This window comes from Agelaius phoeniceus, chromosome 6 (assembly GCF_051311805.1).
Source record: "Agelaius phoeniceus isolate bAgePho1 chromosome 6, bAgePho1.hap1, whole genome shotgun sequence".
NCBI classification, from domain to species: domain Eukaryota; kingdom Metazoa; phylum Chordata; class Aves; order Passeriformes; family Icteridae; genus Agelaius; species Agelaius phoeniceus.
Genome location: NC_135270.1, coordinates 11,146,843 through 11,165,853, shown reverse-complemented (window position 1 = coordinate 11,165,853; position 19,011 = coordinate 11,146,843). Strand labels below are relative to the sequence as shown.

The following is a 19,011-nucleotide window of genomic DNA, read 5'->3' as shown; positions in this document are numbered from 1 at the left end:
GATTTTCATTTGAGAGAATAAAATATTTGGGGCTGTTTGAGTTGGTGCTGCCCTCCAGATGGGACACACTAAGAGGCTGACTTAAAGGAGATACTCTTTTCTAGGGTGTTAAACTTTGAGAAATGACCTGTTGACAAAATGAATTGATCTTTGATATAGATAATAAATTGCTGGGGGAAACACTGAGGCCATGGCTGGATGTCCTGGTGGTAACAGAAGGCTGGAGATGTCCTAGATTTTAAGAATTAGTTAAGGAAGACTAATTGGAGAGTACCAAGAGAAGACAGTTTGCCAATGTGCCAAATGTGTTATTTGGCGTAATAAAATCAGGCTGGTTTGTAGGAAGACCTTGAATTGCTGATTGAATGCATGATCTAATGAGTGATACATTTTATACAGATAAAAATCAGGCAATGCATACAGAAAAAATCCCTCATCCTTCTGTAATAATAGGCCCTGAGTTGACTGTTGCTACTCAGAAAACATCGTGGGTGTATGGTAAAATATCAATGTAGTGTTCAGCAGTATTTGCCTCCTAAAAGTAAAGTGTATCTTAGAGATTATAAGGAAATCATTACCAAGTTGTGCTATTGTGTACACCCCAAATTGATCCATATTTATGTGCAATTCTAGTGTACTCTCAAATTTAGTGAGGACTGGAAAAGGTATGGAAGAGCAGCAGGATTAACAAAGGAAAGAAGTGGCTGCTGGGGGCAGAGCATCTGAGTAGGAGGGACTGTGTTCTGGCAGAAGGAGTAAGGTGAATGTGATGTGGAGTGCTGTAATATCAGCAGCTGAATGGAGAAGGGGAGCACGAAGGGCTTACTCAGAGTTTGAAGCAATTACTCAGGGTTTCTTCCAGTGCAGGATCTCCATATAAGGTGGAATTTTCCAGAGGTAGGAGTGGCACAAGCAGGAGGTGCTGCTGCTGTCCCACCTCAGATCACCATGCCATTGGTAATGCTTCCTGCCCAGTCATGGAAATGTGAGTATAAAAAGTCAGTATAAGAAGGAAATGCTCTTAGGGAGTTATTAAATGTGAGATAATGCCTCTGGGTTAGGAAGCTGCTGAATCCCAGATTGCTGGGAGCTGCAGGAATGTGTCAAAGAAGTGCCAGTGTGTATGCCCTGTTCCAGTGCTTTTCTCTAGGCACCTGGATGGAGCTATTCTGTTCTAGTTGTTGTAATAGGCCAGGGATGGGATTTTAGAGTCATGGGAATTGGCTGCAGCTCATTTTTGAAGAACAACGAAGCAAGGGTCAAGCACTGACTGATTTATTAAGTATTCTCAGTGGGCAGAAGTGATGCACTTGATGACAACCTTTGCTGTGAAAATCCCAAGTGTTCTTTGAATTCTGCATTTTACAGAGACTCATTTGAAATAAGTCCCCTTTTTATTTCAGGGAGTTTTCTGGAATTCTGTGATAACATGTAGTAAAATGCACTAGATTGGCTCCTTATCCATCTTTTCCTTGTGGATCCTGGGAGGCCTTATGTGGGCACTGAAGGGGTGTTGAACCAAGATGTGCCATCTGGGTCTGGAAGATTGTTACTTACACATAGCTCTGCTATCCTTGATGCCTCTGGCTTAAAGCCCTCAGGGTCATGTTCATTTGGCTGTCCTGAGAGCAGAAGTTCACAAAGGAATGCAGAAAGCAGGGAAAAATTCTTCACATGAACCACCACACCCTCCACATGGGGCAGCTGTGTTCAGGGCGTTGTTACAAAAGGCATTAATATAAAAAACTGGTGTGGTGAAGCAAATAAAAATCTGTTTAGATGTGGAAGAATGAACATGGGTGCTCTTCTGCTCTGTCACAAAATAGTGGCTTGTAATGGTTGTAGAATGGAACTGTTGGAATTAATACCAAGAGTTAACTTGTTTCACTGCCTGAAGGTGAAGAAGAAATGAGCCATCGGCCTCTTTTAGGACAAGGATTAGGACAAGAAGAGCAGGATCACAGCTGTAGGAAGAACTGTGGATGGCACCAGCAATAAAAGGAACATCCTTTCCCCTTCTCTGCAAGTGATGCCCCAGTCAATTTGCAGCTGCTCTGAGGCAAAGCTTGTGGCCTGGTTTTCCTGCTGGCTGGTTACTGAAAGAAGTCCAGAGGAAGGAGAGTGCTGTATGGAGAGCATCTGTGCCCCTGCTTTCCACAGCAAGGGGCTGTGCAGGTTTGGGCTGTGGCTCAAGGGTTGTAACCTGCCCCATGGGTTTTCCAGTCCCATGGCGTGGAGAAGTCTCCCTGGGAGGGGGTGGGTCACTGTGGGTGTCGGGAGTTCCCTGCTTTCAGTAGCACTTTGCCACCACTGCCTGCTCAGAGGTTTGGGGTTTTTCTTTGTAACCCCTACACGCAGCACGAATAATAACACCAAAGCAGCCACGTGAGAAACCACTTGAGAAGAGACCTGCTGCCGTAGTACTGCCAGCACAGGTCACAGCTGGAACCTCATCCATGGTTAGGGATGCCTAGGGAGCAGGTGAAGCGTGAAAAGGGACTCACCAAGGGCTGCCAGCCGTAGGAGCAACCTCCACATGGAAATGGCCCTTGCCTGCCTTCCCCAGTCCTTGCCTCACCACAGAGCAGAATCTTCCCCGGCCCCTCCTACGCAGGGCTCCCCTGCGAGGCTCTTGGAGAGCGGCTGCGCGTTTCTGCTGTGACTTTTCTTCGCAGATTTTTTTTTTTTTTTTTTTTTTTTTTTTTTTTTTTTTTTTTTTTTTTTTACGTGGGGCAGAGCGAACTTTGGTGTGTGTTCAAGAGAATAATAAAGATAAGAAGGAGCAGTGCCTTTGAACAGCAAAGAGACAAGATTAAAAAGCTATTGACTGTAGTTCAGCAGTGTGCTGATACAGATTGGGCTGTTATTTACAATCAGGTCTGTGTCTCTTTTCAGTAATGAGGAACAATAAGGGCTGCTCTATTTGTGGGGCTTCTTGTGGTTTCTTTTTTAAGGCACCAAGACCCTGGAATGCTGACAGAGAATCTAATAACTAAGGCCAAAATACATGATGTTTTAGCCCAGACTTCTGGCCTATTGGCTGTGTCTTGGGGTTTGTTTAGATGTTTCAGGCGCCATTGGCTTTGAGACAGACATATTTTTTAATAAAAACAAAAGTTGTACTTTCTGATTGTCATGATTATAAACCAGCTTCATGGTCTATCCTCATTCTGTTGGTGTTGAACCTGGAGCTACAGCCTGAACTGCACATGTACAGGAAGAAAACAACACCAAGGTATTTCACTCATCATGTTTTGAGACAATAAAGTTGAAGCCAGTGGGAATGTTCAGGAACCCTGCAGGACAATCACAGTGCCCTCGGAGCTGAGCTGTCGCTGTGAGCCACAGGCTCTAAACACTGTGGGTGGTCAGTGGTTCTGCAGCACAGGGACTGACCAGCTCTGGCATTGGGATTGAGCAACTTGTGAGCCCAGGATGGAGCTGAACTAAGTCTAACTCCATCCCTCCAACTGGAGAGCAATCATATGGAGTTGTAAGGAGGCACCAATCTGTGAGTGTGCAAGAGAGAGGCAGGTACCAGCCTGTGTCTGGCAAAGGATTTATGAGTGGTGGAGCAGGAGCTGAGCAAGGAAATGGGCACGTGTGAGTGATGACCTTTGTCATGCTGGGCCCTCCTGCTTCTGCCATTGTTGTGCAGTGAGTTCTGGGGCCACACATTCTCCTGTCCCTGGCAGGATGTCCTGCTGGATTGCAGAACACCATGGGCTATTCTGTGCCTGGGACTCTGAGCTGCTGATTTTCCAGTTCCTTTAGGTAAAACACTGAGGGCTGAGAGTGCTTCACTGTGGATTTTTGTCTGCCTGTGTCCCTAAAATGCTTGGCCCAGGGACAAGTTGGCCCTCCCCATTCTAGAGCCAATATCTCCAGCATGGAGCAGCAAGCCTAAAAGGGACAGGAGTGTTACCTTCAGAGTTAAAGGCATCCCCCAAATACCTTGGGGCTTCCTTTTTTCTTTCTGGCAACCAAACAAGAGCTCCCTTCTCCAAAAGAGAAGATTTGTTGTCCTTGTGCCACAAGACACAGCTCCGTCAGGGCACAGTGACACAACAGGTCCTGCAGTCAGTCGGCTCTGCCCCCTCTCAAGCAGAGAAAGGACTGTCCCTCTCTGTCCTGTGTCTGTCTCTGACTCTTTGTTTATATTTGCATGAGAATTTGCTTCTCTCTGGACTATGGATCTCTGTACAACGGAGGACTTTAGGGAAATCAGGAGGGTGGGACATGAAACTCCAGCTGACTCCATATTTAACCACTCTGCTAGTAGGTTGTTTTCTGCTTATCTAGCTTTTTAAAGGGGATTTGCTAAGAGTGTTTCCCTTCTGATTTGCGTGGCTAATATGCGTGTCCTGCTTTTCATGCAGCAATTCCTATTTTTCCTTTATGGCTACCTGCAAGGCAACAGTGAGTAATCCCAGAGTGAAGCTGTGGCACAAGGCACTTAAGGAGTGCAGGTTGTGAAAGAGCCACGATGTGGCATCAGGTTCAGAGCTCCTGCACACAGTCTCTGGTCTTCTCTCCACATCTTCCTTGGGTGCTGGATGCATCACTGCCTGGATAAGAGAAAAACTGCTTGGTTTGCTGGGGATATGGCCTGGACAGAGAGGTGTGGAGAGAGCCAGGTGACAAATGTCTGCTAGAGCGTACCGAGAGTAGCGTGCAGAGAAGGAAGGGGTGGGCGGAGCCCCGGATAACAAATACAGGAAATGAGTTCAGCACAACCACAATTGTTTTGGGCCTCCTCTCCTGTACAGCCCTGGAGCTGAACAAATGCTGGTGCATTTGCAAGATGAAGTCAAGTTTGGAGTTAAAATCCCAACATTTTGCTGCTGGCACTGGAAAGTTGAGCTCCAACAAGGAGTTGCCACGAGCATGGGAAGGAGATGTGGGTGTTTGGTGGTGCTCAGTTCTGTGAAAGAAAATGGCTCACAAGCAAGAAGGAGCCATTTTAGAAATTCCCTTGTAGAAAATAGGCAAATCATATTCCTTCCCTTCCCTCCCTCCAAATGCTCTGGGATTAAACAGGTTTCAGAGTTACCCCCTTGGAGAGGTTATTTTCCAAAATAAGAGACAGCAGTCAGATGATCCAGAGTTACAACCCACCCTGTCCTGTTTTTCTTAAAGATGCCTGTTTGCTACAGCTGTGACAAAATTGCAAGTGCTTCAGAAATTAGGAAAATTGAAGTAAAAAAATTCTGCAGTTCCTTATAAAATGTGTATTCAGCTCTGTGTGTGACGTGGTGCTGAAACCTGAAAGAGCTGAAACCTAAAGGTGCTCTCAGATTCCAGCTCCAGTTTAACTTCCAAGTCTGATCTGCTCTAACAATTCTAGATTGTGGATTTGCCCTATTTCTAAAGGAGAGCAGGTGCTCTGACAGCTCCCTGTTTGCTTCGACAGGGATTTGTCCTGCACTTTAGATAAGGGATTCCTGTGCTTTATTCTAGGAATGGAAATTTTTATCTTCCCATTATAAATAGCACCATCAGTAAAACTCTAGGATACCTCGGATACCTTGGCTTAGTGACACCATGCATAGGAATGCAGAAAATGATGAATAATTTAAAGCATCCTATAAATACTTTCATATGGTGCTGCAATCCAAGTACCACTAATCGGATGAGCTTACACTTAACAAAACAAGTCTCTGGTGAGCTATTGCTGTAGGGTACTGGAATTGCTATGGAAAAAAACACTACTACCAACTGACAGCAGCAGAAGATGGGGCTTGGAGGGGAAGAAGCCAACTCTGAAGTGACAGGAGGTCCCAAAAACTGGGTGTCACACTAATACACTTTCTAGTGTGTGTGTTTTGATAAAATCAACTGGTTACACACCTCTGGCACAAGCAGGCCAAACCCTCGCCTGCTTGTTTGCAAGTCCAGCCTGAAGTTTCAGAAGAAATTTCTTTAAGAGCAGTCTCCAGCTTTGACTTCTTCAGGCTTGTGCAGGGACGTTAGTTATGGTGATTTTTCCCATGGAGGATCCAGTAATGCAGACTCCAGAATAAAGATAAAAAATAAGGAAAGCCAAGGAAAGGAAGATTGCACTAAGCACTTTTGCAACCCTTGAGATGCTTTCTGTGAATCTGAACTAATGTGTGTACTGGGGTCTGGTTTTTTTGGGTACAGTTTTTCCTCATTCTCCAGTTACTCCCATGTGTTCTGTTTCTTTTGCAGTCCCTGAAGGTCCGAGATGTTTTTGACTTGGATCACCCTTCCAGCACCTTCCTGCTGAAGAACCTCACAATTGTATCTGGTTCTGATATGGTTGACCTCACTTTCCATAACTTTGTGTCCTACAAGGAGAATATTTGCAAGGTATCAGGGCCTGAGGTCTTGGAAGTACTGGGAACCTCTAAGGATTGGGGCATTCAGTGGGGACCAGGAAAGGAGAGGAGGAGACATGATAATGTAAGATAAGAGTTTAAACATAATGCTGAGCTCTTTCAGCATTACTGACAAGGTTATAAACAAGCAGGTTTATGTTCCAGTCAGGTGTGGTATCTCCAAAGTTCTAGAAGCTTCTGCCCTGCACAGAGAAGGACCAGTAGAAGACTGGTCATTGTTGTGTTTTGTATGGATAAATAGGCAGCTGAGAAGTAGAAAAGTTTCAGCACTTAGTGTTTATAGGCAGGAGGAAGGTGATGGAGTCAAGCCCACAAATCTCAGACAGAATAAGGGGTAAGAGTTTTAAACTGGAAGACAGTAGATTTTAATTTGGTGTGAGAAGAATTTCTTCCCTGTGAGGGTGGGGGGCCCTGGCACAGGTTGCTCAGAGAAGCTGTGGCTGTCCCATTCCTGGAAGTGTTGAAGGTCACATGGGGCTTGGAGCACCCTGGGATAATGGAAGGTGTCCCTGCCCATGGCAGGATGTGGCACTGGATGGGCTTTAAGGTCCCTTCCAACCCAATGATTCCAGGATTCTGTGCCCTTTCCATGTTTGCTGTGTACTTCTTGGAGCAGTTCAGTAGTGCCCAACTGCCTCTGCCCTATTTGTTCCAGGACTGGGCTGAGGACATCATGGCCATTGCCCGGAATCCCCTCATGTACAACGCTCCCCGCTTCACCTTCCTAGAGAAAATGTAAGTCCTTTCTGAGTAACTTTTTTCTCTGAAAGAAAAAGTTTCCATCTCCTGCTCTTTCTGACAGTACTTGAAAAAAAAAAAAGACTTCAAAGCATCCAGGTCTCTTGGCAGCCTCCAGACCAAGGCCTGGGTCATGCCTTGGCTAAGCTGATGGTCTGTAGGACCCCGATTTTCAGTTCAGACTGAAACTGTTAGACTGTTTTCCCAATTAAATGTTTTTCCTTTCCTCTCACTTAGTAGGATCTCTTAAGATGGTACAAATGCATTTTTGTAATCTTGTTTGGGTTTTTTTTTTTCACAGTCTAGTGAAGCTGAAGTTGCAGCTGAATGAAGAGGGAAAGATTCCTGTCAGGAAGTGAGTGTGGATATTTGTTTCATTGTGTGTTCAGACTACAGGCAGAGCAGCTGGTGAGAGGATGGTTGCTCAGTGGCTCCAGCTGTCTGCTCTTCCTGCACCTAAGAGGAGGAGAACATTCCCTCTGTGTCCAGGCCATGGAAGTGCTCCTGCTGCATTGCCATAGATGACACATAATTTGAGTCTGGAAAAGAGACTTTGTGGCCTTCATCTACAGCAAGAAATGGCTTAAATAGCACAGATATAATTTCCTGCTTGTTGCCAAGAAAAAACCAACAAAACAAAGTAACTTTGGTAAAATTCTGATCACAGATGATTTCGCAAACCTGAGCAGATAGGTGGATGAGGTGTAGGATTGTTTCACTTTCCTGTAAGGAGTTCTCCATCTGGAGAGCTCTTTGCTGGACTCCCCAGTTCACCTGCAGCAGGGCTCCCTTGCTTTTCTTGTCTCCTTTCTCCCTGTGTGAGCACTCCAGTCCTTCCCCACTTCCTCCATCCCTCAGCCTTTGCTCTGGATGTGCATGAGAGTGAAGCAGCCTCTGGGCCAGTGTTAGTGCTGGTTTAGGAGCAGAACAGATGGAGATTTGTCCTTCCCTGTCCCCAGCTTGGCCTTGTGAATCAGGTAGGGCTCCCATTAGAATGGGAAACAAAGCCCAGCCTGTCCCTTCTCCCCTGCACTATGTGGCATGAATCTGGAATTGATTTTGTGCCATTTAGTGTCTTCCCAAGAAAAATTGCTCCAGGGCTGGTCCTGTGGTTCCTCTGTGTTGATTGAGCTCATAGAATGACAAAAGGCAGCACTGCCATGTTGAATTCCCTTTTGGGTCCATAAATTACCTTTTGTTTTAAGAATAAGAAGCTGCAGACAGTGCATTTGGGAAGTTCTGAACCACTCTGCTCTTGGTCTGTGCTGTGTTACAGCATCACAAGAGGTGAGCACTAATTACCCCAAATAAATACAGACTCCAGGGTGTCTTGTAAAGCAGAGCTGTGCTGGATTAGGGCTGTGCTGACTAAATGGGCTCCTGGAAGGCTGAGCTTTATTCAACACTAAACATTTTTTGTTATTTGTTTTCTAAACCACCAACCAGCAGAATTTCATTGTCAGAAACCAGAATATTCATCAAAAGGCTGTTAAAAATGTGTAGGTCTATAATGAATAGCACACTAGGGAAGAATGCTTTGAATTAATCTTTAAAATGCAAGCAAGGTAGCATTGCTGCAGGAAGAAACCAGCTTATTCCTCTGGAACAAGCCAGAAAAAAATATCTGATACAGGTTGTACCTCTCATCAGTGCCCATTTCTTGCAGAATGGTAAAAATGCAGACCATTAAATAGTCCACATTAAGAGCAAGGTTTATAAAAGTACTCAGTACTGTAGGGTAAAAAAATTCTAGTAAAGGCTATAGGTAAACATAAGGCTTTCAAAACTCCTAAAATCCTGAAAATTCCACAAGCATTTGCCTTTCCTTTAAATATGTAAATCCCTCTGGAATCATACCAAGGCTGCTGCAGTTTTGCCTTGCAAAGGGCAGTGTTTGCATGAGCTGCTGCAGTCCCCACCAGGCACTCCCACCTGGCAGCACAGAGCACTCCTTGTTCCCCTGTTTGCTGTGAGCACCTGTGACTCCAGGAACTTAACAGAACTGAGGCTGTTAAGTGCCTCCGTGCACTTATAAATCCACGTGGATTTATCCATGGTGGAGACCATGGTGCTGTTGTCAGGGATGTTCTGAAAGGAGGGGAAGTTCAGTTATTGTTACTTCTCCACAGTACCATAGGAAGCACCTCCAAGAGGGGCAGAAAAGGACAGGAGAGGGATTTTGAGTGACATGGCTCTTACAGAGTCCATTGCAGAAATACAGGACTTCTGCTTTAAATCACTAGTCAAAAAATGCTGTGTAGGTTTATCAAAGTCAATCCCTCAGTTACTGCCCTGGAAAAACACTGTCTTTGCTGGTTCATGCTTACAGTTGTTTTGCCTGTCTCCCTTGCTGTGTATGTGAAGTGTCGTGCACTGCCTGCAGTTCCAGCCCCCCAACCTCTGTCCTGCCCCATGGTGATGTTTGTTTTCCTGTCTGGTCAGTATTTTTCAGATGTTCCCTGCAGACAAGAAGAGGGTGGAAGAAGCATTAAGAGCTTGTCATCTGCCAAATGGCAAGGTAGGGGTTTCTCTGGGTATCCAGAAGTCTCATGAGCTTGTGAAAGATCTTTTTCCCTGCCCTGACTGGGATGCCTTTGGCTGTGAAAAACCATCAGCCAAGATGGTCACAGTTGTTTACCTTACCCTACCACTGCCAGGCTTTAACTCTGGCCTGCTGGCATCAGCTCTTAAGTGTTTTCCAGTAACACTTGTGACTCCAGCACGTGCACTGTGTGGCACAAAGAGCAGCAACACCTGGCCAGATGTTCCAGTCATTACTGGGGTTGTCACAGCCAAGTGCTGAGCTGTGGGTGTTCATGACAAGTAAGAGCTGTCCTGGGTTTGTGGTCCTGACACATCTCCATTGCATTCTCAGAATGATGCCATCAACCCCGAGGACTTCCCCGAGCCGGTGTACAAGACGTTCCTCATGAATCTGTGTCCACGGCCTGAGATTGATGAGATATTTACCTCACAGTAAGTTTCCCTCGAGCCACAGCCCAGAACTTGGTCTCTTGTGGCAAAAGATAGACAGGAAGGAGGGGATTTAGTGTCATGGGGTTTGTCTGGCCTTAGGCCTTAGAAGGGCAGGATCCCAGGTCACTTAATGCCTTCACTCATGGCCTGAATAAAAAGGATGAGACCTCAATGTGCTATAGGACCCTGAAATATATGGGCCCAGAGGGAGGATCAACCTGAGGAAGGATCAACTCTCCTATGTGAAAAGATTTCTGGGGTAATTCCCAAGTCTTACCTCTGCCCCTCTGTGATTCTCTCACTGCAGCCATCTAAAAGCAAAGCCCTACATGACCAAAGATCACCTGGCAAAGTTCATCAACAAGAAGCAGCGTGACACCCGCCTCAATGACATCCTCTTCCCACCAGCCAAACCTGAGCAGGTGCAGAGCCTGATAGAGAAGTATGAGCCCAGTGGGTTTAATGTCCAGAGAGGTGAGTCTTGTTCAGCCCAAAGCTCTTGGTGTACAGGTGGGATGACAGAGCAGAAGATCTTGTGCCCTCTGCCATCCTTCTTCCCAGGGGAGCAGTCAGCCTGCTTCCCACAACTCCCTGTTGTTCCCACAACTCTCTTTCCACCTCCAAAGAGGGGCCAGAACCGTTCTATTTGGCGGCCCTGAACAGCTCTGTTTGCCATGCAGGGCAGCTGTCTCCAGAGGGGATGGTCTGGTTCCTCTGTGGCCCCGAGAACAACCTGATTGTGCTGGAGAAGCTGATGCTGTACCAGGACATGACCCAGCCACTCTCGCACTACTACATCAATTCCTCACACAACACCTACCTGACAGGTAGGGCTGTGCCAGGGCAGGCACAACCAGGGACAGGGGAGGGACACAACCAGCCTGGCAGATGTGTGTGCCCTGGGGGATTTGGGGGCTGGGCTGACTCTAAATGCTGTGTGACATGAAGCAGTGTCACCCTGCAACCGAAAACATCTTGTCAGTCTGCTGCATCCACCTGCTGAAGGCTGGCAGAGACTCCTGTTGCCCCTATGTGTGCAGGAGCTGTCCTGTGTGAGTAGCTAACACTGAGCCTCTCTCCTGCAGCTGGGCAGTTTTCTGGGACGTCCTCTCCTGAAATGTACCGGCAGACACTGCTGGCCGGCTGCCGCTGCGTGGAGCTGGACTGCTGGAAGGGCCGGCCCCCGGATGAGGAGCCCATCATCACCCACGGCTTCACCATGACAACTGAGATCCTCTTCAAGGTAGTGAAGAGCTTTCTCCATGGATGCTTTCCCCTGCCTGCTTTTAGACTGATTGCTGAGGGAGCCAGATGGCTGAGGATGTTTGAGAGGAAAAGATTGATGGCGAGGTGACAAGTGAATGAATGTGTGGGTAGAAGGAAAAGTGAACAGATAAGCACTAGGTTGAGTTTGTACAAATTTGGAATGGGAGGAGTAGGAGACAGGTTGATAGCTAGATGAAGATGGATGGATGGATGGATGGATGGATGGATGGATGGATGGATGGATGGATGGATGGATGGATGGATGGATGGATGGATGGATGAGGGAGATGTGAGAAGTCAGGCAGAAGCCATGGAGAGATGGCTGAGCAGACGTGTGTGTGTACACAGGCTGTGTCACAGGATGGATGCACAGAACGTGGCAGGAGGCTGGGGGGTTTATAGACAGAGGCACATCAGAGGAGTGAACAGGATGCCTTTTAGAAAACACAGTCAAATGAGTTAATCTTCTGGTCTGCAGCAGGTTTCTATGGCTGACTGCCTCAAGTGGAGGCTTTTGGAAGAACAGGGTTCAGTTTCTTCCTAATGACCTGAGTGTTGGAATGTATTTTGTGGAGCAGCTGGCTTCCCTGAGGATTCAGCTCCCAGCCTTTGGAAGCACAGCACAAAGCCAGGCAGTACAGGGCATTTATCCACAGCTTGCAAGTTACAAATAAAGGCATCACGTTGACTTTTTTTCTGCACTTCTTTACACAGCTGCTGCCAACAGGTGGAGGCGCTTTAGATGTTTTTTGCAAGCTCTTTATTTTTCTTCTGTATCTTCCCCCCAATTCCCACACTTCACTATTACTAAAATATTTATGTGTGAAGAGGAAAAAACAACAAACCAAAGCAGTCCTTAAGGTCAGAGGTATTGTCCTCAGACGCAGTTATTTCCAAAGCCCTGTGGTATCACTGCTGCTTTTTGCACAGCAGTTCACTGCAGATGGAACAGAAATAATGGCATTTGTAGCTGCTGTAATTGCAGAGTGCTGCTGAAGCCTGGGACTGTTCCTCAAGGAAATTATAACCTGCTAACACAGCATGTGCTGGGTTTTGGTTTTACATAACACATAGTCCTTCCTTCCACTACAACTCCTGTGGCCTTTTAGTAGCATTGTCTGAGGCTTTTCCTGAGAGCCTTGAGGCTTCTGTGACAGACTCCCAGTGGTCCATGGAGGAGCAGCTGTGGCAGCCTCCCTCCTTGCTGAGGTCATGGCTGATCCAGGATTTGGGATGATCAGGGGACTCTAATTGCAAAGGAGCAAATGGCACTTCTTTACCAATTAGCAGGACCAGAAAGGAAAATAGTGGAAAGTTTGTGGCAGTTTAACAGGGGCTTGGGGAAAATATTATTTTTTCTTACATCATTAATGCTGAAAAGGTTTCCATGGTATTTGCATTTGAAATGTCAGCACAGCTGGTAACTGAACACTCCAGCTCTCTTTGCTGCCAGGCAAAAGGATTTTATAAGCAGCAGAAATGATAGAAAATTGGGCAGGTTCAGAGGTAAGTATGGATAGAGTTTGCAGTGGTTTAATGTAGTGCTGCACACACCTTTCAAGGTGCTTGGGGCAGGGGTTTGTCCCTCTGGCCACATGCTCTCATGTGCAGTGATGTGTACACTGACCTGTGCAGCAAAACCAAAATCTCACCTTGTTGCATCTTCAACTTCATTTTGGTGCAAGCTGTTGAGTTTAGCTCAGTGTGGATCCTCTGGAGCTGGAAATCTGGGCGGGTGTGAAAAAGATGACACTTCTCACCTTCTTACTGGGAGAAGTTTAGTGACTTTGAAAGGAGCTCCTGAGAGACAGTTATGGAGTCTGTTCAGTGGGAGGTCAGCTGTGTCTCTGTTATTAATGGCTGCTGAGCTTCTCTCTGACCATGGCCTCTCCCTCAGGATGCCATCGAGGCCATTGCAGAAAGTGCTTTTAAAACATCTCCGTACCCTGTGATCCTGTCCTTCGAGAACCACGTGGACTCGTGAGTATTTGGTGATTGGGAGAATTGGCTGCTGTGTCCAGAGCAGAAAATACACAGGCAAGGGCTGCTGGGTTTTAAGTGAGTGCTGAGCTGAAATTAAGTATTAATTGAGGTTTCTGAAGCAACTGAAGGTGGGTCAGAGCTGAAAGGTGAGCCTTAAAACTGCACAGTGAGGTGATCACAGTTGTGCAGCCTTTTACCTTAGGATTACAGAGTATGAACATAGGAGTTGGCTTGGGAATGGGACCTTAACATCTGCATAGCTGAGATGGTTTTCTGGGTAGAGGACATGGACATCTTTTGTTCATGCCAAACTCTGATTTTGGGCATTTGCTTTCCTCTTCACTCCTGCCTAATCTCTCTTAGGCCAAAGCAGCAGGCAAAGATGGCCGAGTACTGCCGAACAATTTTTGGAGACATGCTGCTGACAGAGCCACTGGAGAAATACCCGGTATGAGGGAGCTGGGGCAGGAGGCCACTGGTGAGGCCTTTCTGGAAAACTTGGTCACTCCTGGTGCTGGGAGGTGCCACAACAACAGATACAATGCCATGGACATGGATCCTGGTTCATAGATACAGGTGGAAAACTCTTGTTTAGTACTCTGTCACCTGAGGGGCTCTGGGCACTGAGCTCTGGGTGGCCAAGGATGTACCAAGGGTACCAGGTGTGTTCTCTATGTGACACTGATCCAGCTCTGTCTGCCAGCACTTGGAAACAGGAGCAAAGGCCTAATCCTGCTTCTAGCCTGGAAATATTCCCTTCCAGGCATAGGTGGGCAGGTCAGTGTCATGTGCTTGCAATAGCTGAGGAAAGCTCCCCCTCTGCCTGACCTCAGTCTTCATCTTACCTGTACAACAGGTATTTCTGTGGCCCCAGTGACACCTTTGGTGACACAACTGCCCTTCCAGGAGACATGGTTTTAAACATCTGAGCAGGATCTGTGTTCTGCAGGGCACGAGGCAGATCCTTGGGGTGCACAGAGGAGGGATAGCTGAGGCACCTGGCCCAAGCATCTGTTAGAAAGCACTGAGACCCAAAGAAGAGCTGGAAAGAAGCAGTGAGCCAGCAGCAACTGCCCACTGTCCAGCCCCATGTCCAGGCAATAGGAACAGAGGGATGAGGGGGGGAACAGTTCAAGAGATCAGCTAAGCTATTTACAGGCCTTTGTTGTCTGTCACATGTCCTTGTCTTGAGCCACCTCCTCTGAGATCTTTTTTAAATATGCTGCAGGCAGTGTTTAAATCTGGCCTGAGTACTGAGGAGGGACTGAGGATCTGGGATATAATGAGAGAAGTAGGTGGAATGGGAAGCCAGGGGTATGTGGATGCCTTCAGGCCATCTAGGTGGTTTTTTTAGCAGGATGGGTGGCTAGGCAGCATGGCAGAGCCTGAGAGGTGCAAAATGCTGGTCTGAAACCACAGGTGAAATCTGCATTAATTTAGCTGGCAGATGGAGGAAGTTAGGAGTATAGTGGGTGAGAGATGTGTCTGTGCACTGGCAATTGGCCAGGGGGACAGGAGAGGTGAGTGTTTGAATTCTGTGATGAGGTTTATCTGTTACAGCTGAAGCCAGGAGTTCCTCTCCCAAGTCCTAAGGACCTCTTAAGGAAAATCTTGATTAAAAACAAAAAGAACCAATCTATGTCTGAGAAGAGGCAGAACTCTTTGAAGAAAGGGAGGAACGCAGAACCAGAAACCACTGAGCAGCCAACCTCTGTGGATGCTGAAGATACTGGTATGTCCGAAGGGAAGGGGGAATAATAAAACTGATGGGCAAAGCCTTCTAAATCACTCAATACTTGGTAAGCTTGGGACAAGCCAGCACTAGTCATTAAATCAGTTATTCCAAGCAGCAGCAGAAAATTGGAAGAGAAATTAAATCTTCAGAATGCTTTGAACACTTAGTCCAACCAAAAGAGAAGAACATTTACCTGCCCATCATCCCTTAGTGATCCACTGATACACTCTGGCTTTTGGGTTGAGGGAAGGGGAATAATTTGTTACTGCTTGTAGCTCTCTGATAACCACAAATTCACCACAGCCTAGTTCTTCACCATGAGGGCCTTGGAGGTTCATAAAACCTTCAGCCCCTTTCTCCTCCCTTCCTGTCACCTCCTGGGCTCAGGGCCCCTGTGGTAGAACAGTCCTAGTCATGGTAAGAACACATGATGTCATGTGAGGACAAGGTGAACAGCAGAACACCTGGAAATGGGCATTTGTTCCTGAAAATATATGTGACCTAGGAGGGGAAACAGCCCAGTGATTGTTGCTCCTGAGTGTGAGGGGAGCCTGCAGCAGGAATGGTTTGGTCTCTTGGGTGTGCTCATCCTCAGTGTACCAGTTCATGTTTGGATTTGGCCAGTAAAATTGTGGGATTCTTCCCCTCAGTGTTCCAGCATTACTTGGTGGTGAGGTTTGGCAGAGCTCTCCACTGCCAGCAGCCTGCAGGGTCCTGTCTGTGTCCTCCTGATCCATACCATTGATAAGGGCCTGTGTGCTTAGTCTGGGCAGGTGATGTGGCTGAAGAGGAGCCAGAGGAAGAGGATGAACAGCTCAGAAATCTGGATGAAGAGGAAATTAAAAAGATGCAGTCAGATGAGGTACTGTCACTGTTGGTTCTTTTCCTTTTCTGTTTTGATTTTTGCTGGCTTCCACTTTTCTCTGGGGCCTCACCCTATTGAATAGAGATGAACCCGAAGTGCAAAGGGGAATGAATCTGTGGGGGACTTTCCATCCCCCACAGGGCAAGACCTTTGCAGTAAAAACTGAAAAAGAAAAATTTTGTTGCAAGCATAAAGAATGTGGCAGAGGAGTTACTGCTGACTGTGCATGATTTGGAGATAACTGTTTGCCTGGGGGTGTTGGAGAGGCTTAGCCTTGGTCTGAGAAATTGTTACTGAAAGTGCTGCTGCTGAAGGAGGGGGGAGAAGATCAGCATTCCCTTGAATAAAAGGTCTGTTTCCCATTTCCATCTCCCTGGTGTCCTTTGGAGAGGAGGAAAAGCAACATCCTTGTTTATCCCAGACTCCATGTTCTGAGGGGTCAAAGAGATCCTGGGCTTCGTATATCCTCCCTGGAACCCCTCCATGTGCCTTAATTCCATTTTTGCCCAGCCACATGGAGATCCTGTGCCCCTGCCCCACCATGGAGCTGTAGGACTGGGGAGCCAAAGAAACTGGAGCACTCTGGTCAGGGCAGCCACCAGAGCTCTTTGACTGGGAGGCCCTGGTGCAGTTTGTTTCATCTCCAGGGAAGGTCTCTTCATTGTTCCCTTTTGAATTGTTCTCTGCTCAGGGCACGGCTGGTCTGGAAGTGACGGCGTACGAGGAGATGTCCAGCCTGGTTAACTACATACAGCCCATCAAATTCAACTCCTTCGAGGTCTCTGCCAGTAAGTCAGCCTCAGTCCCTTTGGAATGCAGGCCAAGTGCTTCCTGCCTCTGTCAGTCCCCTGTGCAGAACGGGGGCTGGGCGTGCCTTGCTCCTGAATGCAATCTCCTGTTTCTAGAGAAGAACCGGAGTTACGTCATCTCTTCCTTCACCGAGACCAAGGCTTATGATCTTGTGAGCAAGTTCCCCGTGCAGTTTGTTGAGTATCCTTTTGGCAGCCCTTTCCCAGTGCCACTGGGTGCTTGGAGTGTGAGGGAGATTCTTGACAGGATGCATCCTACTGTAGCCAATGTCAAGGCTGCCAGATGCTTGTCCTTAAGTGAAAAGTGTATGGACAAGAAGCCTGAGCCTCCCTGGGGTCTTGTCTGGAAGGCTCTGAGTATTTGGCAGCAGAGCTCCAACAGTTTTTATAATGGGAATATGCGGGCTGGCCTCAGGGCACAACAGGAACAGTGTTTCCTATAGAGCCTGTAGATACAACAAATGGCAGATGAGCCGCATTTACCCCAAAGGCACCCGGATGGACTCCTCCAATTACCAGCCCCAGATGTTCTGGAATGTCGGCTGTCAGATGGTGGCACTCAACTTCCAGACCATGGGTGAGTGTCAGGGTGTGCTCCAGCCTCCGAGGAGGTGAAGTCAGGCACCGCTGATCCCCAGGTGCTCCTGGTCTCTGTCTCTTCCTTTTCTGCCATTTCCCTGGTCATTGTTCCAGGTGCCTTTTCCCAAAGTGCTGTTCTCCTCTGATTTGATCTCCCACAGACCAACAGCACTTTTCCATGCCCAGCACAGACCTGGCATACACACATGCACTCATATGGACTGCTGTCACCTTGTGTCCGGGCACTGTCCCTGGCTGTCCTTTTCCACGATGTCACACTGAATCATATCCATGAGGGCACCTGCAGCTTCCATCCCCCAAGTTGCTACCTCTACAAGGAAGAGGCAGAGCTCCATCTGGCCACAGCACTGACCTGTCTGTGCCATTGTTTCCACGATTTTGACCTGACCAGGGAGGAAAGGCCTTTCTTTGCTGCACAACCAGCATAAGAAGGAAAGAAAAGCCTTGCGAGAAAGCTGTACCTTACCCCTCTTCCTTCCTCAGAGGGCTGTGTTATGTATAGGGCATAGGAGACAAAAGGGAGTGAGTGCAAGGTTGGTTCTGAAGAGGATGACAGTGCAGGCAGGTGCAGCAACCACCAGGCAGTGTCCTCAGTAGTGTCAGACAGAAGATGGCCTCAGAGGAGGCCCAAAATGAAATGGGGAAGGAGCAGAGGAGCTTAGACAGTTACTTATTCCCACCCAAAAATAGCAGGTGCTCCTTAAAGCAGGTTTTAATTTAGTTCTGCCCATGACTTAAGGTGCAAGCACAAGCAAACCACTTCCCTTCCTTACAACAGCTGCTGTAATACTTTTCCCTGTAGGGTGCTGAGAGGCTTAATTAGTTTTCAAGATGGCTTTGCAAGCCCTGGGCTGGCAGGGGCTGGGAGCTTCCGGCAGCTTTCAGCTCCCTCCCAGCGCACAGGCTGCCTGTCCCCCCCAGCCCTGTCTCACTGTGTTGCTCTGCTCTCAGATGTCCCCATGCAGCAGAACATGGCCCTGTTTGAGTTCAACGGGCAGTGTGGGTACCTGCTCAAGCACGAGTTCATGCGGCGCCCCGACAAGCAGCTGGACCCATTCTCCGTGGACCGCATCGATGGGCTGGTGGCCACTACTGTCTGTGTCACGGCAAGTACAGCCTGGGCACCCTGTCCTGTGTCACCCAGGGGGACTCTTAGTGCCACATGAACCCATGGAGTCCTGTGAGAAAGCGTTACTGTGGCAACTCCCAGGCTTGCCACTATTTTAAATTAATCATAATCACATGAAAATGGAAAATGAGCATCTGCCGTGCAGAGGGAGCCAAGGCTGTGCTGGTAGGGAGAGAGGAAGTGCTGAAGCAAGAAATAGTGGTGAAGGTAAAAGAAGAGCTGGAGCAGAAAAGCTGTTTTGGAGTGGGAGAGTGACTTTAGGGTGAAGGAATGGGGGGGTCCCTCCGTTTTATTCTTCCCAGCAGTTGCTAACTTGGTTTGTGTTGTTCATAGGTACTCTCTGGTCAGTTCCTCTCAGACCGCAGCGTGAAGACCTACGTGGAAGTGGAGCTCCTTGGGCTGCCAAGGGATGCCAAACGCAAACACAGAACCAAACTGACCTCCACAGCCAACTCCATTAACCCTGTGTGGAAGGAGGAGGCTTTTGTTTTTGAAAAGGTGAGAACATTTGATAGTAATTTAGGCAGAGAATCCTTAAAGCTCCTGAT

The 19,011-nt window shown here is 47.6% G+C and overlaps 1 protein-coding gene across 1 annotated transcript in view; it reads left to right on the top strand.

Annotated features, from left to right (window-relative positions):
- PLCB2 (phospholipase C beta 2) overlaps positions 1–19,011 on the top strand; it is a 33,821-nt gene that overhangs the window by 6,667 nt on the left and 8,143 nt on the right. The window contains exons 4-20 of the mRNA XM_054634330.2: positions 6,193–6,333; positions 7,018–7,097; positions 7,402–7,455; positions 9,543–9,618; positions 9,976–10,076; positions 10,384–10,550; positions 10,757–10,903; positions 11,162–11,319; positions 13,240–13,322; positions 13,689–13,773; positions 14,886–15,057; positions 15,825–15,922; positions 16,617–16,713; positions 16,831–16,915; positions 17,187–17,311; positions 18,286–18,440; positions 18,797–18,961. Coding sequence (XP_054490305.1) covers positions 6,193–6,333; positions 7,018–7,097; positions 7,402–7,455; positions 9,543–9,618; positions 9,976–10,076; positions 10,384–10,550; positions 10,757–10,903; positions 11,162–11,319; positions 13,240–13,322; positions 13,689–13,773; positions 14,886–15,057; positions 15,825–15,922; positions 16,617–16,713; positions 16,831–16,915; positions 17,187–17,311; positions 18,286–18,440; positions 18,797–18,961 — 1,989 coding nt within the window. The remainder of the gene's footprint in view (positions 1–6,192; positions 6,334–7,017; positions 7,098–7,401; positions 7,456–9,542; positions 9,619–9,975; positions 10,077–10,383; positions 10,551–10,756; positions 10,904–11,161; positions 11,320–13,239; positions 13,323–13,688; positions 13,774–14,885; positions 15,058–15,824; positions 15,923–16,616; positions 16,714–16,830; positions 16,916–17,186; positions 17,312–18,285; positions 18,441–18,796; positions 18,962–19,011) is intronic.